The sequence below is a fragment of the Lactuca sativa genome, chromosome 5 (genome assembly GCF_002870075.4).
Source record: "Lactuca sativa cultivar Salinas chromosome 5, Lsat_Salinas_v11, whole genome shotgun sequence".
Lineage (NCBI taxonomy): Eukaryota > Viridiplantae > Streptophyta > Magnoliopsida > Asterales > Asteraceae > Lactuca > Lactuca sativa.
In genome coordinates this window covers 199,740,370-199,767,171 of record NC_056627.2, presented here as the reverse complement: position 1 = coordinate 199,767,171, position 26,802 = coordinate 199,740,370, and the positions used below count along the sequence as shown (strand labels likewise).

At 30.0% G+C, this 26,802-nt stretch overlaps 1 protein-coding gene across 1 annotated transcript; it reads right to left on the bottom strand.

Annotated features, from left to right (window-relative positions):
- Positions 1–5,997: 5,997 nt before the first annotated feature.
- Positions 5,998–7,290, bottom strand: LOC111880596 (uncharacterized). The gene is made up of 3 exons (XM_023877025.1): positions 6,664–7,290; positions 6,184–6,618; positions 5,998–6,099 (listed from the first exon to the last, which is right to left on the bottom strand). Exons 1-3 carry the CDS (start codon positions 7,288–7,290, stop codon positions 5,998–6,000), a joined length of 1,164 nt encoding a protein of 387 aa, XP_023732793.1.
- Positions 7,291–26,802: the final 19,512 nt, after the last annotated feature.

The window sequence follows — 26,802 nt, the reverse complement described above, 5'->3', positions numbered from 1 at the left end:
GATTATGGAGGCAATTAAAAGAAAGGGAAAATAAAATAGAACATGTAGTAATATTAACCAAAGCCAGAACAAGTTTAACATAAGAGGACTAGAATCATGCATGACCGGAATCATGCATAACTAGTATCCATATAAGCAAACATTGTAAGCACAGTAATGTATGCATGACTGGAATCTATAAAACAAGGAATCAATATAACCAAAGGGAACATAAACATTGTTAATCATAGAACATGTAGTAATATTAACCAAAGCCAAACAATTTGTATGGCAAGTTGTGTAAATGCCCAAAAACATGATCAAGGGGCCTAAAGCCTATAGTTTATATGGATATAAACAAAAGGGGCTATCAACAAAAGGGGCTATCAACAAAAAGGGCTATCAACAAAAGGGGCTATCAACATTTGCCCAAGCCCAAAAGTTTTATACATGTTCTTAACAAAAGTAGGGATTAGAAACACCCTAATCTAGACTAAGGGGTTGGATGAACTCATCCCCTTTCCATTCTTGAAAGCTACCACCTTTTGCAACTGGATCTCTGTTATCCTTTCCAAAGGCTTCCTCCTCCTGACTTGATTCACTTTGCTCCTCTTTGTAGTCCTCCTTCTGACTTGATTCAATTGTTGTGTGATAGGTATTTCTCTCTCTCTCCATCCATCCTTTCCTCATTCATCATTACCTCACCCATCCCTGGCTCATCTATGCCATCCTCCCTATTCATCCTTTCCTCATCTCTAAGTACTTGATTTGTAGGGAGTTCTTCAACTGTTATTTGGCTAGCAATTCCAACATCCTGTAACAAGCTGTGACATCCCCAAAAATCACGGCCAGAAAAGACCGATTTCATTTATGCTTTTGAAAATAATTTCAGAGTAAATCCTTTTGATTTAAAAGTGTTGCGGAATTTGTTCCCAAAACAAAACATGATAAAATAATATTTATCAAAGCATTTCATCAAGAGATGCATTTTCATTATATAGTCAAAACTCGGGATGTCATGTTCCGATACAGACCATAAAGCATAAACGATAACATTACAAGTCATTCAGCAAATATATACATATACAGACTTGTAAACAAAACAACTCGATGATCCATCCATCTTACGCCCTTGCGCCACTTCCTGTAATACAAATAAAACTGAGTGGGTCAGGCTTGGGAGCCTAGTGAGCATATAGGTTTTTCAACCCACAATAAATAAATTATATTTAATTTCACCAACCAATCACTATCCCGATTACCCATTCCCGTTATCCTCACTTTACGTCCCTAAAATAACATCTATCTCAAGGGACCTAATCTAGGATTGTCATCGGGACGGACATTACTGCTAAGGGGTTTCCTCAACAATAGATATCCTAAAGGCAACCATGAGGGGGATAGAGTACACCGGTGACCACATCGTTCACAACACCTATAGGTTATGAACCTGCTAGCGTTCCACTGGACTGTCTAGAAAGAGTCTGTGGTCGTTATCCATACTCCGCTGAATAACTAGATCAACAACAACAACAACATCAAGGCCTCTCATCTGTTTATTACACACCAACTATCTACCCATGTTCTACCCAACATGTAACAGCCCAAAATCTCAAGTATTGTTAAATTGCATTTTGGGGGTGTTTTAAAGGGGAGACTCGACGAGTTGGAGCCAGACTCGCCGAGTAGGGTCGCAGGTTTGGTCGCGGGTTCACGACTGGACTCGACGAGTCCAGATATGGACTCGGCGAGTCGACGCTGTTCAGTGGAAAACCCTAGCCGTTCAGTTTGGGACGTATATAAGGGATCTTATGCCTCCATTGTTCGCCTTTTTGGCCGACTGAGAAGGACCCTAAATCGGTTGTGGGCATCCAGAACAAGGATTGAAGACCATTGGTGATTTGAGGAAGTTATTGTCCAAGAAGGAGAAGGTTTTGGCTATTGGGACAGCAAGGGAATCACGTTTTGAGGCTTGGGGACACTGAGAGTGCATGATTCAGGTAACCTTTCGGATTATTTTCTGTTATGTGAATGTGTGCATGGATTTAGGGTTTGTGAAACCCATTTGGAGATTAGATGGATTGTTGTGTTGTTATCCAACGTTTATAACCCTGTATTAGGACCCTTAGAGGTCCAGAAGGTCCCATGTTTGTATATTCGAGAATATATGTATCTCAGGAAGCAGTTCGATCGACTGCATGGCGTAGACTCGCCGAGTCGGATGATCAGACTCGGCGAGTAGCTTGAAGATTTACTGGGACTCGCCGAGTTGTTCTTCAGACTCGGCGAGTGGAGTCGGGGTGGCCCCGCGATTCTTCCAGGAGTGACTCGTCGAGTCAAAGAGGATACTCGACGAGTAGAAGGGGAATCTTAGAGGATTGAAGGACGACCAGACTCGCCGAGTCGCCAGGGAACTCGCCGAGTCCGGTCGAGCTGACAATGGACTGTTGACCAGAGTTGACTGGTGTGATTTCTTAGGGTCAGTTAACGTGGAAGATAGAAGTATTAAAAAGAGATATATGATGAGACAGGGAGCTTGTAGCTCGGAGGATCAAGTGCAAGAGATTTCAGGAGTTGCTATCTTCCAGTGTCCGCGAGGTGAGTCTTCTCACTATACTGTACCCGGAAGGGTTTGACTGTGTGACCGGAAGGTCGGATATGATATGTGATATGTATGCTATATGTGTTAAGTTATCTGTTATATGTGCTATGTATGTTATGGGCCGGAAGGCGATTATATTATGGGCCGGAAGGCATTATGTTATGGGCCGGAAGGCGATATGATGTGTGATGGACCGGAAGGTCGGCGTGGGTAAGGCCGGAAGGTTTACCCAGCAGGGACGGAAGTCCCCTGAGACACATGTGGACCGAAAGGTCCGGGCCGGAAGGCAATGTTATGTGGACCGAAAGGTCCGGGCCGGAAGGCGTATGTGCGTAAGGTATATTGGGGAACTCACTAAGCTTCGTGCTTACAGTATTTATGTTATGTTGTTTCAGGTTCTTTCAGTAACGCGGAATGGCATCGGCTCGATTGTACACACCGAGGAAAGAGTTGTATTTTGGAGGATCCTGGTTGTCTATTCAAATGGAAATGGAACTATGTTTTGTAATTCGAATATGAATAAGATTTTTAAACAAGTGATTTAATATTAAATTGATTATTTAAATGAAAAATTTTGTTTTTGGAAATCACGGTGTTACACAACATATTAGTAGATAAAAATATATATTTTTTCATACATAGTTTAAAACCTATATATCATTTTCATTCAATACATATTCCACATAACAGATGAGGCACACCCACATAACACGTATTTCATAGAAAGTAAATCAGATCTATGAAATAGAAGAGAATGAATATACATTCACACTTATAACAACAAAATTATACACATAAACAACAATATACTTAATACACTCAAACCATACTTGTATTATTATCGTGTTTATGAAAGGTAGTATACACTCACTTGATCAGAAGACAATCAGACAACACTACGGCTTGCAGAAGTAGTAATCCTCAGCAGATCTGGAATATCTCTACAAAAATCGAACTTCTCGCGGGCAAAGCTTCGGCTCGGGAACCGCACTTCTCAGGATCTCGGGACTTGCTTCGGGGCTTGAGAATAATACCGGGGCTTCGGGGTATTTCTGGCACGCAAATCGATGCAAAACGGGAGAGAGAAGAGAGAAAAATAGCAAAGAACTCGGTTGCCCTCGCATCCTATTTATAGGAGGTTGGAGCCTTGGAGTACGCGGGGCGTACGCCTGTACGCGGGGCGTACTCGTCCGAAATCGTCATGGCGTTCGTCATCCGAAGAACTCGAGTGCGAAGGTCGTCATGCTTCGCTGTACGCGGGGCGTACAGCAGTACGCTGGGCGTACGTCGGATATGCCCGGTGACTCCCCTTCGGATAATACCGGGTTTAATAATTAAATTTAATTATTAATTATTTAATAAACTTCGAAAATTCATATCTTCTTCATACGAACTCCGTTTTTGACGTTCTTTATATCCACGCGTAGGTGAGACTACACTCTACAACTTTCGTTTAGACTCTGTCGGCTAATTCTAAATTTATTTTTATTATTTATTTTTAATAGGCCGGGACAGAAAACTTCGTTATAAATTCATAACTTCTTCGTTTGACATCCGTTCTCGCCTAACTTTTCATCGCTTCGATACCAACAATGAGACCTTCGATCCTCGTTTAGATTGCTTCGGCTAAAAACCGCTCGATCTCAAATCAAGTATTTCAGGCTGCATACCGCTAAGTCGAAACTTCAGAAAATCATAACTTCCTTATACTAAGTCAGATTTGGGCGTTCTATATATATTCGGAAACCTCGTTTCAACTACTACAACATTATCCAAAGATATCAAGTATATTTTACACTTAAATTTTGATGCTTATTTTTATTCTTAATTAATCTAACCACATAATTAAGCAATTAAGCACAAAACACATAATACTCAAATAATACACTTCTATTATTTCAAAACGGGTTACAAAGGTTAACCTAGACTATTATATCAACATTAATGACAGGCCTAGAAACATAGGCGTTACACAAGCATAACAAAAAGACCAGTTAGCAAGATTTAACATCACAAAATGAATAATGAGAAAGAAAGCATACTTGTGACATAGCAACATCCACATCTTCAATTTGTTGTACTTCTGCTTCACTTAATCCAAGACCTTCAATTTGTTGTAATTCTGCTTCACTAAGTCCAAGACAGTCCATGATCTCTTCTGTAGTGTATAAAGATTTCCTTAGGTTGTCAATTGTTAAGCTTATATGATTGTGAAAATCTGGACTTGCATCATTTTCACTCTCAACATTTGGAATGACAACAACTTCAGGCTCACATTTAGGAAACTCAGAAGTACCCTCCCCATATTCTGTTTGGACTCCTTCACTAGATCCCCTACCATCACCTCTATTGCCTCTTCCACTAGATCCCCTACCACCACCTCTACTCCTTCTTCCACCAACCCTTCCACCAGCCCTTCCACCACCTCTAGATCCTATTTTAGCTCCTGACCAATTAACCAAATCAGGTTCCAACCTAGGCCTACCCATTTTTTTCTTTGTTTGAGGTTCTGGAACCACTGTAGGATTCTTGCATGATGTTTTATTGTGTCCCCTTTGTAGACAATTTTTACACTGGACAGTTCTACCCTTGCTTGACACTTGAGAGTACTTGTCTTGATTTTCTGAAACATGTCTTCTTCTTTTAACACTAGGCCTTCCTGGCATCCTCCTTTCAATGGGTGGAAAGGGCTTAGTGTAACTTGTTTCTTCCCATAAGATACTTCCATTAATTGGGTGTATATTCTGATCATAAGTTGCCTTGTAATTATTCTTGCTGAACCAACTACTTATAAAGTTAACTGGATCTTGATTGGTGTACAATATTGCCACTTGTGCATGCACACAAGGTATTCCTGAAAGTTCCCATAATCTACAAGCACATATTTTTTCCTTCAAGTTAACTCCATAGTTCTGAAACCCATTCCTTACTTCATATTCATTCACTCCACTTGGAACTGCATGCCAACTTCTGCAAACATATAAGATAGAACATTAGATGCAAACACATAAGATAGAACATGTAAAAACAAAACAATTGAGAATACTTACTTAATGTCTTCTCCAAATTCTTCCATCTTTGTTACCGCGGAAGGACAAACTTCACCAACCCAGTTTTCAGCTTCTTGTTTCATATTGAAAACGCTTTTCCATCATGTAAAGCCTAATCTCTTCAAGCATAGTCAGCAAAGGTTTCTTTCTTGCGTCTACAATGATTGCATTGAAACACTCAGCAATCCCATTCTTTACAGCCTCGCAAGCCAAGCCAGTAGAGAAATAATCCCTGCACCATGAAGTTGGTTCCCTTGCCATGAGATGATCATAAGCAGCAGAACTTATTGCCCTAATCCTTTCCATATTAAACTTTAAATCTCCTTCTGTGGTAGATTTTGCAGCTGCCCAAAACATGTTTCTGAACTACACTCCACTATAAACTTTTCTGAAATTGGCATAGATATGCCTTGCACATTGCATGTGCTCAACATATGGTATAATATCCTTACTAGCTTCAACAAGACCCTATAACATGAAAAAAAAAAAAAGTTAATTAGCAACACCATACACTATTGTAAATAATGAAAAATAAAGAGATAGTTACTTTACCATGTGTTGGTCACTGATTACACACACGCCCTTTCCACCCTGCAATCCAAGATCATCATTAACCAAATCCAGGAACCATTTCCAGTTGTTCTTGTTCTCTACATCAACAACTGCCCAAGCTATAGGATACACCTGATTATTGGCATCCCTACCTATTGCAGTTAACAATTCACCCTTACACTGTCCCTTTAAAAAAGAACCATCCAATCCTATTACCTTACGACATGCCCTTTTCCACCCCTCTCTTATTGCTTTAAAGAAAATGTAGAATCTATGAAATGTTGTGGTATTATCAGGGTTTACAGTAACTGTAATCCTAACTGTGCTGTCTGGATTGGACCTTAGTAGCTCGTGCCCATAATCCCAAACTCTTGCGTAGTGGTCACTCAATTTCCCATGAATTATTGACAGTGTCATCATCCTTGATCTATAACACTTTGACCATGAAATTTTGCAATGAAATTTACTTTGTATAATTACCTGCATCTCTTTCCATTTTAAATTAGGTTTCCTAATCAACTCCTTCACAAATTTCCTAGCTAACCAGGTAGGATCCATAAGCCTTGAATTGTTAAAATTCCTAACACATTTATGAATGTCTATCATCTTTTTTACTTGGAAAGACCTTTCAGTAGTCATCCAAGAAGCCCTAACCACAAATGGACACTTCTCAGGATCACTTCCACATATTGCCACTAGTCTAACACTATCACATTTTTTTAAACGGATTTGAAAACCCTTACTAACAGCATAGCTGGTCAAACACAATTTCAGTTCATGTGGGGATTCATACCTTTCACCAAGCATTGGTCTCATTTTGTTCCATTTCACCTTTGGATTGTGGGTGGAATACTCAAATTCCTCATCACTACCTTCCTCGTTACTATCTTCTAGATAATCTTCATCTGATTCTTCTTTAGTGATTCCAGTTTGAGCATTATTTCTAGTTTGAGCATCATTTTCAGTTTGAGCATCATCTACTACCTCGTAATCGTCTTCTTCACATAGAATATTGAGAAATTCGTCTTTGCATCTGGAAGCTTGTTTCTTTTTGAAGTACGCATCCAGCTCCACATCTATTGTATCAAAATCATGGATGTCATCCATGATTTCAACTGCACGGGGGTAAAAAACCCTAGTTACTGAGGGGAGGGAGAAAGTGAAATGAGAGAGGTAAGTTGTACTGTGTATGTATGTGTGTAAATGAGATCGATTAAACCCACATAAACAAGTCCTTGCCACATAAGCCAATTTAACCGGCTAAATGAAGGTCACCGGTAAAATAGGGCCGAAATGTTCAATTTACCCGGTTTCCTGGACTTTTTTGTTCAAAAAAAAATGTTGGGACAAAAGTGTAACTTTTCCCAAAAGTTTGGGACTTTTTGAAGATTTCCCAAAAATGTTTAATAAAGTTTATTCGACGTCAAAACATAATAAACTTATTAATTTATATCGTATGTGTTTGTGTTGAGCTTGGTTTAAAGGGTATATTTGTCAATTTCTTTCATGGTGAAATAAGGAGTTTTTGATAAATAAGGGTTAAGTGATTAATCAAAAAATGACTTATTGGAGGTTCCAAATAGCTTTAAGTTGTTTTTTTAAAACTTTTTACCCAAGCAGTCTTTTTAGGCTATACAGATGTGGAACCAGTAATACATCAAAAAAACTTCTTTTAAGCTTTACGAAACACCCTCTAACACTGTGGCGGCCATTATTAGTTTAATTATGTGGTTAATAGCAGCTACACCGCCTCAAGTTCTCCTTCCTTTACCTCATTCTTCTCTCATCACAACGTGTGTGTATATATATATATATATATATATATATATATATATATATATATATATATATATATATATATATATATATATATATATATATATATATATATATATATATATATATACTTAGAGGTGGTAAAAATTGACACGACACAAAACCCGACACGAACCCGACACGAAATAAACGGGTTTGGGTAAGATTCAACCCGTTTAAATAAACGGGTTGACACGACACGACACGAAAATTAAATGGATAAGGTTAGGGTTGAAAATTTCAACTCGAATATGACTCGAAAATGACCCGTTTATTTATATGCAAGTATTTTGAATTATTTAAATAAACTAGAGAGATACAAAATCAAAACTATAAGTAAAAGAAAGCCTTCAAATTAAATTGTTTTGTAATGTTGAAATGACTTAGCCATCTAGATAAAGACTTCATTTCAGTTTTTCATTTTCTCCAAACTACCCAGTCTCTTTCACCACTCCCGCATTCTCAAGACCTTTGTCATCCGTCTCCCTAACTCCCACTCTTTTAATTTTGTCATCTGAACTTGCTATGACTTCAACTATTCTGCCTCCAAAGTATTAACTTTTCTTTTTTTCCTACCTAACTCCTACTCTTTCAACATGCTCAATCTTTTAACCTCACATGACACGACATATTTCGAGCTATAGCCCTAACCCGAAACCCGACACGAACTGGAAATGAAAATAAACGGGTTGACACGACACGACACGTTAATTAAATGGGTCGGGTTAGGATCAAACACTTTCAACCTGTTTAGTGTTTCGACACGACACGAACCCGACATGACACGACACGATTGCCACCTCTATATATACTAGTCGTTTACCCGCGCAATGCGAAAGGTTGCAATAACTTTGTTTCAGCAATTAGTTTCATTTCGGTGAATAGTTTCTAAACGAAAGTTAAAAACTTCAATAAATAGATTTATTACGACGATTTGTTTCATTGCGGAAACATGTAAAAATCCATAAATGATACAATGAAATAGACGATGATTGTGCATTGTTAGGTTAAAAATAAATGTTTATTTTTATCTTTCATAAAAAATAAAGGTACGATTTTTTGTTTCAAACTCTTTTGTATGTTGTTTTCGTTTAACATATAAGTTGCATTATTATTTTGTATTAAAAAATAAAATTATATTATTGTTTTGGATAAAAGCATGTAGGTAGTTTCTTATTAAAAATCAAAATATGTCAATATTTTTGAGTTTTTTTTTAAAAAAAATAGGGCAAATTACACATCTAATCCTTTTATAGGATTTTTTATATTATCTACATTTTTCTATTTTCTTTGTGGTACACATATTAAGTTATAATATGGAGCCTTTGTATTTAATAATTTATTGATTATTAATCAATATTGTAGTATTAAAATATTTGGTTTCCGGTCAATTTAAATCATACATGTTTGATTTTTATTGTCAAGAATTATTAATCATTCAGTTTGTTTTTATTTAAGACTTACTTTCTTGTTTTGTCAAATATTTTCAAATATAAAAATATTGATAAAAAACATGTAAAATGCATAGTTTTATTTTCTTCATATTGAAATTATTTTTGATAATTCTAATTTTCAGATTTGATATAAATGACGTGTATATATGTATAATAATGCTTATTAGCATTTTATTTAGAAAGTAAAAGTTTTAAATTTCAAAAAAAAAAAAACAATGAATAACTTTGTCTCGGTCATTTTCACTTTTATATTAATAATTTATATTAACTAGTAAAGAACCCGTGGCTACGCCGCTTTTGGGGTAATATGGAAAAAATCGGCCAACTTTAAAAGATATGTGCTGAAATTGTAAATCACCATAAATAGGAGACAAAGCCGACAACCCCTAAAATTAGATGTCAAAAGTGCACAACGAAAAGAAGGGACATTGGTGGAGAAAATTAAAAAATGTCGTGACAATAATGTTGAAGTTGTCAAAGTTGGGAAAATATGGTGCAAAATTTTAAAGGAGGTTTTTTGTGTTTTTTATATCAAAATGTAAAAGTTTTGACTATAAAGACAAAAAGTGTCAAATTTATTAAAGATTTGAGGCAAAAACACCAAAATGTAAAACCTTTGACTATAAGGACTAAAAGTGTCAAAGTCATTAAAGATTTGTGGCAAAAACCTTAAGGAAGAAAAACTTAATTACAAGACGAAAATGTAAAGATTTTAATTTTAGGGACTACAAGTGTCAAATTCAGCAAACTTTTGTGGCAAAAACCTAAAGCCTAAAAAAGTATTATTCCTAAGCTCCTTTGGATTTATATATATATATATATATATATATATATATATATATATATATATATATATATATATATATATATATATATATATATATATATATATAACTAACTTGTAGGACTGTTCATTATTTGGATAAAACTGAATTGTCCAATTAGACAAATTGGATTGGACTATTTAGTTTAGATATTCAGATTTTTGGATTGGTTTTCAACAAAACTGATTTACTATTTTGAATTTGGGATTGGTTTTGGTTTATAAAATATGAACCGAATAATCCAGAAAAACCGAATAACAATTTATTATTTATTTATTTTTAGTTTAACTATAACTATTTATTAATTTTATAATTTATTTTTTCAAATAAGTTCAAAAAGTTTCATCTAATAAAAAAAATTAATATGCATTTTTTCTTAAAAGTTTTTATCTATTGAATATTAAACTATAATATACATTCTTAGTAGTTTATAAATTTTAAATCACAACTAAATATTTTTTTTCTTATTCTATAAAAATTGGATAATATTATAATTATATGTCATTATAAAATGTTTTTGTTTTTAAAACCAAATTATAAAAACTGATTCAACCGAATTGTAATTGCATCGGATCGGATCGGATTTGAATTTAGTTTGGATTATTTGGATCCATATTTTGAAAACTAAAATCAATTTGGATATACTTAATCGGATTGGATCGAACCGATCCATCCAAACGAACAACCCTACTAACTTGTATTTTTGTGTATTTTGTATAATAGAGATAAATATTATAATCAATATTATTTGCCATAGGGTCCAAAAAGTTTTCGACTTGCATGGAAGATCCAAAATCAAATACTTTCCGTGGTTTTAGTCCTAAAATTAAGAAATTTCTGTGTTTTTGGTCCTAGGGAAACTTGAAAAGACGATTTTACCCTTCTAATTTCCTTTTTGTATTTTTTGTATTTTTATTTTAATCTTTTATCAATTAAAAATAGAAAAGAAAAGAATGGCCCACTTTTTTTTTCTCTCTCTCTCTCTCTCTAATGACCAAGAAGCCCACGACTCAGACTCTTCCTCTCCCTTCGTATACTCCTCCCTAAACCCAATGACACCACCATGATCCTCTAAACCCATGGTCATCGACACCATTGTCAGCCATCGCTACAGCCACATTTGGTTCGCAATTTGTCCCGATTAGCCCTCGAATGCCATAACTCCCCAGAATCGATTCAATCTACGATTGTGGGTGTTGGTGTTATTCCATTTTTCTGATTTGAATGTGGCGGCGATCTTTAACCCAGATAAACCTATTCATCTCATGCTCAAATTGATTCAATCTATGAATGCAGTATAGATATACCATATTCTGAATTCTTTCATCTGATTAATCCAGATGGGTGTCTTGGTCAAGAAGAAGATAAGAGAGACATGGAAACCTTATCCTTCAATTATAGGTTCAAGGTCCAACTAAACCCAGATGAATCGATTTGAATCGATTCAACATGAGCCTTGTAAATTCAAGGCTTGACTTCCATGGATATTGCAAATCTAGGGGTTGTAAAACTAAGATTCAGACCTGCAAATTGATTGTAGAGTGTTTGTGTGTGTGTGTGTGTATCTATGGATATTGAAAATATTGGTTTCCAACGAAGCACACACACATACAAATTTTTTGTTCTGAATTTTTTCTTGAGTTGCAGGTTTTGTATGAGAGAGAGAAAGAGATGGACAAAGAAAAGGTCAACTTAACTCTCTTCCAGAATTGGTATTCCACTAACCCTCTTGATGATTCCTTACAACGGGTATCATATTGTTTTGCGATAGGGCTACAATCAAGACTCACTAATCTTCACTGATAAGAATACTAGCATCAACAAAACTCATCTGGAGAGGATATAAGTCTGAACATCGGTGTGGATGAATGAAGGTTAGCAAGAAATCAACCAACACCGTTTTCGATACCCCAAATCAGAACCAATAGCATCACTGCTTCTTTTTGCTCCATTTAATCAATCTAAATTCTATAAAATCTTGTATTCTCCAATAGACATACCTGCAGCCATGTTTGTTCTGGATTGTGCATAAAACCCCCAAATTAGATGTTGGAATTGCTAGGGTGGACGGTGATAAGAAAGTCGTTGAACTTGTTCTACTTAGAGATGCATCTCTGATAAAGAGGTCATCAGATTTACAGATAGAGGAAGAAGAAGATGGAGACAGAGGAAGAAGATGAACTTAGAGAGAGAGAGAGAGAGAGTTGGGGGGAGAGTAGTTGATTTTATTTTTTATTTTTTTCATAATTATTAAAGAGGGTGATAATTTATTTATTTTATTTTTTATGATTATTTAAATACTAAAACAAATTATAAAAATGTAAAATAGAAATAATAAGGGCAAAATAGTCAATTTAATCTTTTTATGACTAAAATCACAGAAAATTTCTGATTTTGGACCATTAATGCAAGTCGAAAAGATTTTGGACCCCATCCAAAGTTTTTTACAAACCACAAGGACCAAATTTGTAGTTTTGTCATCCACGTTTAATCTCAATAATAAAAGTGGAATTGTAACCTTCAATTTTAAATTTTGAATCGCGTCTAGCATTTTCAATTTTCCACAATATATGGGACACGTTTTTTATTTGGTATAATAGATAAGGATTCATTAATTTCTCTTTTATTTTATGCATAATATATTTTTAATTTAAATCTTTGTCTATCTTTTCCACTCAAATATGGTTAAGTTATAAATTTAATATTATTTTATTGGTTGTTACTTGTATTATTGGCTAAATCGTTTGGACGTCTTAAAAAAATAATATTTTTATATTGAAGTTATTTTTAGAAACTAGTGAGATTTCTTTTATAATATATATATATATATATATATATATATATATATATATATATATATATATATATATATATATATATATATATGGAGAGAGAGAGAGAGAGAGACAGAGTACGAACTTAAATTTTGGTAGGAAGCACGAGGATAATTTTTTACCCGATGATTAAAAATATAAATGGTCAAAAAAAAATTTTTTTTTTTTATCGTCAAAATCTCGATAGATGATATGAAGTTTTTGTAATTATATGTTAGATTTTGTCAATTTTCGGGCAAAGTTTATTTTATTAGGGGTTAAAAAATGAAAATGATCAAATAAAAATGAAAACAAATAAAAAAAAAAAGATAAAATTTCTATCCAAAATGATCCCACGCGCGCGCGCTCCCTACTCTCTCTCTCTCTCTCTCTCTCTCTCTCTCTCTCTCTCTCTCTCTCTCTCTCTCTCTCTCTCTCTCTCTCTCTCTCTCTCTCTCTCTCTCTCTCTCTCTCTCTCTCTCTCTCTCTCTCTCTCGTCATGTGTCACATTTTCATTAGATGTGTATTTTTTTTTCCGTTTAGGTTTTCAGGCATAAATGTTTTTTTCTTTAAAAAAAAATCTAAATAACTAAAGTTTTTAAAATTTATCTTCTACAAAATTAGTACAATCATGAAAATTTGAATTTTTTTGTTAATTTTTTCTATTTATAAAAAAAAAACCCAGAAATAAATTCTTCAAAAACTTTTAAAATTTAAGGAATACTTCTATTTACTATTCTAATAACTTTGTAAAAAAAATTAAAAATAAGGTGTTTTATATACTAAACTTGATTTTAAAATATTAAAATGTTTTTTTTAATGTTGAAAATAATATGATCCAAATAGAGATAATTCAAAATATTTATGATTTAAAAATATTATGATTTAATATGTTTATGATCTTTAACTTGTTATGATATAAAAATATTTTGATTCAAATATTTTATGATCCTTCATTGTTAGTATATCTTTTATAATTCAAAATAAAATGATTCAAAATATATAGTGATCCAAATATTGTATTGAACAAAATTTTTATTTAACTCAATATATTGCGATCTAAAATCATATGATTTATAAATGATATTATCCAAATTATTATGATTTAAAATGATATAATCTAAAATTTTATGATTTAAAATGATATGCTCCAAATTTTTATCGTCTAAATTAATATAAATCCAAAAATGTATGTTTCATAATATCGTTATAGTTTGAAACTTTTTATAATGGTTAAACATCACAAACTCGAACCAATATTTAACTCAAACAATAAAAGGAAATAAAATATAAACAAAAAGAATAAAAAGAATAAAGAAACAAAAATAAATAGAAAACCTGAAAAACCTAGTTTATAGGGATTAAAACCGAATATACTATTTCCTAAAAAAGTTTTTTTTTTAATTAAAAAGATAATAACAAAAATTACAAAACGAAAATGAAAAAAAAAACTCATTTAAATGACGTTCCATGAATGTTCATCGCACATTATTATTCCTTCGATGTCGTATTACATTCCATGGACGTGCTTCACTAGCGAACACGTCATGACCAAGTAATAAGTTTGATATTTGTGTCATTGACAAAATGATAGTGGAGAATAAACTTTGTGGTTCCTACAAATTTTTGTGTTTTTGTAGGATTCGGATTATATATATATATATATATATATATATATATATATATATATATATATATATATATATATATATATATATATATATATATATATATATATATTGCTTAGGTAATATGTGGTTATCATGTACCTAAGTTTATATATAAAACCCTCCAAACAATGTAGTTTTGATCCATTTATATCCAAACTAATCATTATATTTGTTTTACTATTCTTCATTAATCACGTGACTTACTAAATCGATCAAATTTATGTTTTATTTCTTCTTTGTGTCTAACAACTTAAAGTATTAAAAGACGTGACCATTTAATAACTGTACTAAATTCTAAATAATAACAAATAAAATAAAAGATAAAAAAAAAATCACATGTCATAACGCAATCAAACTTTTCACAAACTCATTGGAGATACTTTTTCAATTGAAAGACAAAATGCTTGATTTATATTCGTTAAATAAATATTGGATTTTTAATTTTTTTATCAACTTTAATAATTATTTGCAATATATATATATATATATATATATATATATATATATATATATATATATATATATATATATATATATATATATATATATGGAAGGGTTATTTGGAAAACAAGAAACCCTAAAAAAATCCTAAAAATCATAAAAAAAAATACTTAGAGATCACAAAACTTTTTTTTTAAAATTTTTTTTATAAAAAAGCGCAGCGAATTTTAAGAAAAATAAAATAAAATAAAATTTGATTTTTGTTTTTTTTTTTCAGCGAATTTTAAGAAAAACCTGCGATTTTTTATTAAAAAAAATTCAAAAAAGAGTTTTCGATCTCTAAGTATTTTTTATGCATTTTTATGATTTTTAGGGTTTTTTTAAGGTTTTTTGTTTTCCATAAAACCTAAATCTATATATATATATATATATATATATATATATATATATATATATATATATATATATATATATATATATATATATATATATATATATATATAGGGTTAGATTATTTTGTTTTCACTATCTATTGTGTGCATGCATGATTGATTCTGGACCAATCATTTTAGTTATTTTAAGAAAGTAATTAATGCATATTACATGTTGAAGATATATTGGATATTAATTACATCTTCAGCATTTAATATACATTAATTACTTTCTTAAAATAAGTAAAATGATTAGTCTAAAATGAATCATACATGCACACAATAGATAGTGAAAACATTTGAACCTAACTTTCTCTCTCTCTCTCTCTCTCTATATATATATATATATATATATATATATATATATATATATATAATTGATCTTTTTCATTCCATAATTCAACTTCATTCAATGGTATTCTATTAAAACAAAACTAAGGGAAAATTAAATTGGATTTGTTTTATCTACAACTACGTCATTTAAAAGTTTTTATACCTAAGCTTAAGTACATAACAACCACATATTCACTTTTCCATATATATATATATATATATATATATATATATATATATATATATATATATATATATATATATATATATATATATATATATATATATATATATATTAAGGTACTCCAAATTTTGAAAAGATGAATAAACAAGTTTATATAAAAAAAAGGCTATAAGTATTCCGAAAGAGGCTATACTGACTGAAAAAAATGCATCTTTACAAAATGGGATCACTCCTTATGGACTCGTTGAGAATGATTCTGGTCTAGTTCGTGGCCTATTAGAAGTGGAAGCCGCTCTGGTGGGATCCTCACGGACATGCAGTAAGTTTGATAAGGATCGAGTGACATTGCTTCTTCGACCCGAACCAAGGAATCCTTTAGATATGATGCAAAATGGATCTTGTTCTATCCTTGATCAGAGATTTCTCTATGAAAAAGATGAATCGGAGTTTGAAGAGGGGGACGAGCGGCAACAGATAGAGGATGATTTATTCAATCACATAGTTTGGGCTCCTAGAATATGGCGCCCTTGGGGCTTTCTATTTTATTGTATCGAAAGGCCCAATGAATTGGGATTTCCCTATTGGTCCAGGTCATTTCGGGGCAAGCGGATCGTTTATGATGAAGAGGATGAGCTTCAAGAGAATGATTCGGAGTTATATATATATATATATATATATATATATATATATATATATATATATATATATATATATATATATATATATATATATATATATATATATATATATATATATATAGAAGTAGGTTCAAATAATAAAAAAATAGTAAAAGGATGTTCATGGTATTTTACATATGTCATTAATATAGTATAATTAAATAATCCTATATTTTTTGAAATTGGTTTTTATCTCTCCAATTAGGCTGCCATTTATACGTATTTTATGAGATCCGACTAACGCTTCCTAATGTGTGCCACTTTTGGCCATTGCTTCTCTTTTCGTCCACTCGTGTAAGAAATCGATCCCCTTGTTAATGTCGTCGTCGATCAAGGTATCAATAAGTATGTTTTTCTCTTTTATCTTTTGATAATCTTCATTTTATTTTCTTTTTTTCCCATCTTGCTTCACGAAATCAAAACCCTAATTCTCTGTATTTCCCATCTTGATTTCGATGATGATTACATATTGTTTGCGCTTCTGGGAAACAAGAGAGATCACCAGGGTCGATCGGTGCAGGGAGTAGTGTATTTAGGTCACGATGATGGCGAAAGGAAGGGTTGATGATGGATACTTGATGGTCACCAATTGACAGTGACAACAACTTTTGCAGCAAGTACAATCAGTTTTTCCGACAAAAGGAATTTATAAACATGCAGGAAACCATTAAAGCAATTGTGTGGTAAGAATTTTACATTTCTCCAACTATTTCTTGTAAACTTTTCTTGATTTTCCAAGGTTTTCCTAAGCAACATGCAATAATTATTGTATCAATGTTAGCTTTTTCTTAGAACTTGAATTTATATTAGAAATCCCCTTTTCAATTTAGACACTCTATTAAATATTTTGTATTGAATTTAATCTTTAGCGAAAATTTATTTGAAATTATATTTTGAATTTAAAAAGCTGAAATTTAATCTTCAATAGAAGAAGAGAGATTGATTTCATGGTTGGCTGATAAAAATTTCTATAATCCTTTTTTTGTTGAACTTCCATTGATTCGTATAGGTATTTTTTCAATTTTTCCCTGAAATTTTACTTTTTTATCCCTCCGTACAATTAATTAGTTGGACTTCATGTCACAATTCGATTTTTCTTCAATATGAATTTCACTTGTATTTTGTTTTTCTTTTTGTTTGGGTTTTGATTAGTCATATTTAATGTTTAATATATAAATTCTATTAAGAATAGTAAGTTTTTATATGTGAATACTCTATACTGAAAGTTATGCCAAAAACACATTTATATGTAAATACTTTATAGTGAATGCATGTTATATGTTCAATGCTTTTTAAATAGATTATTTAATTATCATTTGAATATTCGTTGCCTGTATTCCTGAATGAATGGATATTGCTTCAAATTTTTCATGTGTGAATTTGTATGTCTGTTTTTTCATGTATATACAACATTCATGTTTGTATAAATGAATGTTTAGTGATACTATTGAATTGTGTTATGCAGGTGGGTTAATGAAGCAATTCCAAGCTGAGTTGATGAAGTTATTCTAGATACACCACGAGTAATTACACAAGAACTTATAGATAAACATTAGACTATGGGCGTGTTTGGCAAGGAACTTTTGGAAGCGTTTGGGAGCTTCTAGCTTTTAGCTTTTGATAAAACGCTCTAATTTAAACAAAAAGCTTCGTTTGGCAGTACGAGTGTTTAGCTTTTAGTTTCAACAAAACGCTCCGATTCTAAAAGCTACTTCATGTAGCGTTTAACAAAACGCTCATGAGCTTTTGAAATCAATTTCCATAATTACCCTTAAAAATATATTTATATATTTATTTATTTTTAATCAGTTGTCCTTTTATGTAATTTTATATATTTCAAAAGCTTCCAGCTACTTTTGCCAAACATTCATATAACAAATAAAATCTACAGCTTCCCGCTACCAGCTACTTACTACACGCTACCAGCTACCCGCTACCAACTAACCGCTACCAGCTTCCAGCTAATAGCTACTTTTTTCAAACACACTCTATGTGTGCGTATATTCAATTATTAATATTCTATGTCTGTGTACAATCTATTTTAAATATTTATGTTTTATCCTATGTAAATTATATGTATATATATTATGTCATGAATATTTTAGTTGTTCTCTATGAAAATTATGTGTATGTATTATGTCATAAATATTTATGCTTTTCTCTAAAAAAAAAATTGTATCTTAATATATTCTGTCATGAGTATTAATGTTTTATCTATAAAGATTATGTGTGTGTTTGTATATGAATAATAATATGTTTCAAATTCATATCATTAATTTAATATTCATAATAGAATTTTTTTAAAATATGGCACACTTTTACCAGAATATACCAAAATTGTAAAATAATAATTGTAAATTGAAATTTCGAATTATATCAGAACTTGCACGTTTTCAATTTTGAAATTTTATTTGTTTTGTTTTAAATTTAGTATTTCAAAAGATCCATTAAAAATTCCTCAAAAATAGGAAACTAATTATATTTTCATATTTAATTTTTAGCTATTTTACGAATTTACCATTATTTTGAAATAAATAATATTTATTTTTTTTAAATTCACAAATTACCTAATTTAATAACAGAAATCTAAGCCATTTATTATTTTTATCTAATGGTTGATAGGTGTTCTCACGTTTTCACAATAATCTTTGTTTTCACATGAACTATCCCCTATATATATATATATATATATATATATATATATATATATATATATATATATATATATATATATATATATATATATATATATATATATATATATATATATAGGGAAATGATCAAATGAGAACACCTAAAAGGTTGATAACGCGAGAACGTGTATATTCATTTGTGATTTTATGTATTCATTTATGGAGAAATGATAAATTTTTATGCACAATCAAACATGAATATGTTTTTTTCTCTTCAATTGAAATTAAAGGTATAAAATTTTATCATTTCTCCACAAATGAATACATGGAATCACAAATGAATATACTTTGTTCTCGCGTTCTCAACCTTTTTGATATTCTCATTTGATCCTACTTCTAGTAGCGGTGCGATGGATGAAAATTTTTAAAATAAATTAGGATGGTGGTGGTGTTGTCCAAAAATAAGAATTGATCCAATAAAAATGAATTAAAAAAAAACTAAAAGAAATTAATAATCCAATAAAGTAACATTTATTAATATATAAATATTATATATTATAAATAATATTTATAATAATCCAATAAAAATAATTAATCCATAAAAAGGAAATTTAAAAAAAAAAAGAATTATTTAAAAGAACTTAATAATCCAATAAAATAATATTTATTAATACATAACTATTATATATTAGAATAATATTTCTTAATATAAATTAATACATTAAAAAGTAATAAATCAATAAAAAAAATTTAAAAAAAAAGTTATTTAAAAAAATTAATAATCCAAGAAAGAAAGAAAGAGATGTGGTTTGGGGCATAATTGTCTTTCCAGCCCATTCAGCCAGAGAGATGTGATTCTTGGGCTTTTTAGGAAAGACATATCTTACTGGGAAATACCCCTTTTTTGTGCAAATCAAACAGTCTTTCCGGTCTATTCAGCCAGAAAGAACTGTGTGGACATAGAAAGATGCATATCAAACGGGGCCTAAATGTTTCAAGTGGACGGCGTTCGCCAAAAAAACCAACGAGATAAATTTTTGAAACCACAAGAACTAAACCGAAAATTTTTCCATAGTTATCTTGATTATTGTAGTGGTGTTGATTATGATGACATGTGCGGAATTAGAAAGATCTAGTGAATCATCATGTAAAATCAAGAACACAAGGAGTAAATAATTATGTGTAAGCTCATATTAGATCTAGAAAGAATATACAAATGGGTTTGTACAAAGTTTCTCTCTCTAGTCTAACACTCCAAAATGGTTGCTTTCATAATGGGAGTCACTCACTTCCTATTTATAGTAAAGACTCAACCCATTTACACTTACAAAAGGGTAAGCCTAAAACACTATATCCAAGAGTGACTTTGCACCCTAATATTTTCCCAGAAAGCCCCAAAATCATATCTTTCTGGATGAATGAGCTGGAAAGACAGTTATGCACCAAGCCTTGTCTCTTTCTTTCTTTCCTGGATTATTAATTTTTTTAAATAACTGTTTTTAAATTTATTTTTTATTTTTTATTACTTTTTTTCATCATTCAGTACAGTCAATCAGATTTACAATCAAACAACATAGTTTCTTTCTCAGTCAGCAAACTTTCCCGGACAACACTTTACCAGACAGCACTTTCGCAGACAAAAACTATCAAACGGGACCTAAAGAACCTCCAAAAAAACCTTAAGTATTTTATAGCTCTTTCCCTTCAGTTCGACGATTATACAAAAGGAAAAAACCAATATGGGTTTGCCAACTAGCTTGTGCACCAAGAAAAGGAGGATATTTCTTGTTTGAAGCCAATGAATGCATTCTATTATAGAGCTTTTATTTTAGATTTTCAATCTTCTTGACATCAAGAAAATGTATTCTTTTAAGGGTTAATGTTACTTTTGGTCTTTTAAGTTTTGGCATTGTGCCTAGTTGAACACTTAACTAGTTTTAAATTTAGAGATCATTGAACTTGTTAATTTGTGCCAAAACGATCATTGAACTTCTTTAATTTTTTTAGGGTCTCTAGGTTTATTGTGCTTTTTTTTGCTATAATTAGTCACTTAACTTTTGAAATTGTGCTCAATTATTTTATATGTTTTTTACAATTCGCTTTTACAACTTTTTCTTTACTTCTTTTCACTTTATTTTTACATGATTTTTTTTCACAATTTAGCTCCTTAGTCACCACATGTCCTAAAAACTGAACTTCACGTATCCATAACTCACACTTGGAATATTTTACATAAATTTTCTATTTCTTCAAAGTTTCCAACATAAGTTTTAAGTGCTTCTTGTGATCTTCCATGGTTCTGAGTATATAAGTATGTCATCAATGAAGACAATGCCAAACTTATCGAGATACAATTTACATATCCGCTTCATGAGATCCTTGAACACCGTGGCTACGTTGGCATAACAAGAAATTCAAAATACCCATATCTTGTTCTAAACACAGTCTTCTCCATATCTTCATTTTTTGACCTTTAAATAATGGTAACGAAATCTCAAATCAATATTGGAAAAAGAAATATGCTCTTTGTAGTTGACTAAATAGGTCATCAATTCGGGGATGTAGATATCTATTCTTGATAATCACCTTGTTAAGTTCATGATAATATATGTACATTCTCATCTAGACATCTTAATTTTTCACAAACAAGATTAGAGCTCCTTAAGCTTTTATGATACAAATTATGGATCATATCCATATACTTAGCATGCATTAGTTTAATCAATTATAATATGTGGTTCAAACAACCTTTTATACATGTACAAATGTAAATATAAAAGGAAACAAAAATCTAAGAAAAAACAAAGCATATTGAAATATTCATAACAAAAACGAAGAGATAAAAGAAAATAGGCTAATGATGATGTTCTCACATGTAACTTCGAAAATTGAAAATCACAACTCGAATTGCACATAATTGCTAGAAAAAAATATAACACGATCAAACTACGAGTAAAAAATGATACATTCATCCACAACCTTGACTTATAGAGCTCTTTTAAGGACCCCATCACTTCTAATACGTTCTAAAAGAATTGTGCCTATTGAAGTTTTTTCTTTTCATTTTCTTATGACATCCTTCTTACATGTAAGAGTTTATATAGCATGTTTGGTGTTTAATGCTAAATCAATTACTTAGAAGACATTTGAAAAGTCATTTCAGAATATGAAAGGACAAATGAGTTTCAAATCAATGTGGTGCTTAGAAATATAGTAATTTGAGAAGATGAAAAGAAAAAGGAGTTTCAAATCAATGTGGTGCTTAGAAAAATGCTTCTATTATAAGATATATAGATATAAATATAGATATAGACTAAACGAATTCTCACGCGTTACGCAACGCAGGTTAAAATATATTGTTAAAATATTGAAAAATATCTGTTTAAAATGCTTATGTTTCTGAAATTAATTTTGACATAATATTTTGAGCAATATTATTCATTGACATCAACCCACATTCATCATTAATAAAATTAAATATAATTATCTATTTAATATTATTTTTAACAATTGTGATTATTGATTAATTGAAATTTTTACTTATGCGATTTTTTTCTAATTTCAATAATGATGTTCATTTAAAATACAATTTATTTGTTGCTAATGTCATGTAATTTGTAAGTTGATGTTATTATCATTTAAAATTATTGTTCTTTAGTTTTAAACCACTTATTATTATTAATAAGTTAAATAAGACTTTTAGGAAACACTTAATATTACTATTAAAATGTGAAACATACACTAAATAATAAACTGATAAGATAGACAATTTGCATTGCAAAAGAGACTTGCATTGATAATATGACATATCCATGTTTTTATAATTTGATTTTATTATTTATAATTATTGTTCATTAATTTTAAAACCACTTATTATTATTAATAAATGAAAGAAAACTTTTAAAAGACACTTACTATTATAATTAAAATGTTAAACATATACTAAAATGTAAATAGATAAAGTAGACAATTTGAATTTTAAAAGGGACTTGTATCTATACTATGGATAATATCGCATATGCATGATATTTAATTAATTATTGCTTTGAAGGAACATAAACATACAAACATATATACAATATTTAATTAAATATTATCTATATCACTTTCCATAACATATAATCGATAACATGAATCTAATATAATTTACATTAAAGTTTCAACCACAACATACAATGCTTGTCTTAAAAGAAAACTAAAACCAAGAAAAATATAAAAAATGAATTAGTATATAACAAACTTACAAATTAAAATGTTTAACATAATAACATGACTCGAAAAATGGTTCAAATCCCTCAGAGCAACACAAAACCTTTACACTTGTTTTCTTTGTGAATTTTGTATGTGATATGTATTTGTGTGTCTACTCAAAGAGATTGATATTTTTATAGAAAAGTATCCATTAATTGCTTATTAAACATATTATATAAGTTATAAAACCTTTGAATGGTTAATCATTATTAAGAGATTTTTGAGTGATATTCATTCAAATAGGATGTTTGAAATGAATATGGTTTGAGTAAAAATGTCTCTATTATAAGATATACTAGACGAATGTCCGTGCGTTGCGCAGAAACACTTATATAGTTGAAGTCTTTATAGATATATGTTTTTTTAAATATAACAATAACGTTGTTGTTAAATTAAATATAATAATTCATTATACTAAATTAATATAATATATTGATTATTTTGAATTATATGATAATATATACATCTATTATAACTACTTAATCTCAATCGTTTGAATGACTTCTACCTACGAGTTACACTTGAATAAAATTAAATGTGATATATGGTTTAATGTTATTTATAGTTGTTGTTATTGTTAATTAATTTTTTCAAATTTATTTGCTTAATGTTTTAATTTATATCATTATAATTATTTAAAACATCAAATATTGTTTTTTGATTTTAAAGGTAACAATATAATAATTTATATAGAATTATTTTTAACTCTTGTTATTGTAAGTTATTCTAAGCTACTCATTTGAAAATTTTTTAACGATTATAAAAATATATTTAAGAAATATTTTAGTTAAATTGAGATTACAATTTAGTTTTTGCATTTATCACTTTTAACTATTTACAAAATATTCTTTGGTTTTTTAAGTGGAATTGAAATTTATATTTAAGTTGACATTGTAATGTTATATTTAAATTAAAAATTTAAGTATTTTATCCAAATTGTTCATAAGTTGTAGCTTTAAACTGATAATGGTTTACATACAACAACATATTAAATCTAATAAATTAAGTGTAATATGTTAAAAGTTAAAGACATAACTTTATAAGTAGAAGTAAATATATTATTTTAAAATTGAAATTCAATTTATTTATGATTACACTTTAGGTTTGATATTTATTTAACCTTATTAACCAACTTATAATCATTATTAGAAAGACACTACAATTAATCATTTTTAACTATTTACAAAATATTCTTTGGGTTGTTTAAGTTAAACTAAAATTTATATTTAAGCTGACTATGTAATGTTATAGTCAAAATAATAATTTAAATATTTTATACAAATTGTTCCAAAATCGTCTCTTTAAAATGATAATGGTTTACATCCAACAATATATATATATATATATATATATATATATATATATATATATATATATATATATATATATATATATATATAAATATATATATATATATATATATATATATATATATATATATATATATATATATATAAACTAATAAACTAAGGATAAGGTGATAGGAAAAATATCTCATTTATAAGTATAGTATGATATATATATATATATATATATATATATATATATATATATATATATATATATATATATAGATAGATAGATAGATAGATATACATAGATAGATTAATGCAAGTGTATTTTCAACCTTTCATTTTTTCCTTACAATTTAATCAAGTGTCTTTATTTTATTCAAAGAGAGTTAATATTCCTATGTTAATATTACACTCAACAATATTACTTACTTAAGTTTCTTAATTAGGTGCTAATCTTCCTTCAATAGTCAAGAGGTTATAAAACTTGGTTATATATTTATTCATTACCATACTTACTTTCTTGAATCCAAAGAAATATCTCTTCTAAAGAATGAATTTCTTCATTGATACAAATGAAGGGTTTGGAGCACTATAGCACTCCTATGGTGCACATAAAACCCTAGATGCTTTGGATCTAAGTTTTCTCTACATATACATGCAATATTGTTTTCCAAAGCATGAAGCCTAAACTAGCATACAAAATTTGATAATTGTATCATAAGATTAGTTAGATTGTTTACCTATTGTTGTAGCTTGTTATCTTTGGCCTTTAAGAACTTAGAACCTTAAATGTGATGCCTCTAATAAGTCACAAACACCACCAACAATTGGATAACTTGAGTGAGACGTTCCAATGCACTAATATCGGCTCCATGAACTCTATATATATATATATATATATATATATATATATATATATATATATATATATATATATTGTAGGAATCCAAGAGTCATGGGTAAAACCTAATCCATACACTTGGGTTATGATTCATATCTCATGCGGGCTAACTCTTCATGAAAACTTACAAAAACTTAGCCCATCATGGATTAATAGCCCAAACCATATATATATATATATATATATATATATATATATATATATATATATATATATATATATACATATATATATATCATTGACTTACATAATCAATCCCCATTAATTTAATTAGTCTTTTTTGATCATTAAATTAATTCCAAATTAATTCTTGATCAATACTAATTAGATAACATGATTTCATATTAACATATGATACTTGTAATATATTAATAAATCATAAATAACCTTTTTCTCAATTGTCCATCCTATCAGATTGTTCTGGTGAAGGCAACCCAAAAAGACCATGCTACTCTCGGGTCAAGTACATACCAATTATAGTTATGAGCTTAAACACCTAATCCAACGGTCTCCCACTTGGATAAGTCGAATAACTATAATTGCAAGTACGACTCAAAAACCGACTACCAATCATAGCTCTTAAAAGTTGTTGTCGAAATTTGATGCGTCCTTTAGATAAGGGATCATATAATCCTCTGTTCTTCAAGATATTAACCGGACAAAATACATGGAACAATGTCATATTTATTTTCCAGCGGTTTGTTTCCTGATTTCCGATTTGTTTGACACAGAACTTAATTGAACACATCAATTGAGTCCTGACCAGACCCGTCACATAAGTCAAGACAAAATCATCGAGGGGCCCAAGATATCGCTTTTAATCCTCCAAGAATTAAAAGGAACATATAAACTTTGACATTATATGTTTGTACTAACTATTCGTTAAATCATACACAA

Coding starts and splice junctions, on each gene's coding strand:
- LOC111880596 (XM_023877025.1), bottom strand. CDS start 7,290: ATGGATGACATCCATGATTTTGATACAATAGATGTGGAGCTGGATGCG. Junction 6,619..6,663: donor TAAAATGGAAAGAGATGCAG/GTAATTATACAA, acceptor TCATGGTCAAAG/TGTTATAGATCAAGGATGAT. Junction 6,100..6,183: donor TAATCAGTGACCAACACATG/GTAAAGTAACTA, acceptor TTCATGTTATAG/GGTCTTGTTGAAGCTAGTAA.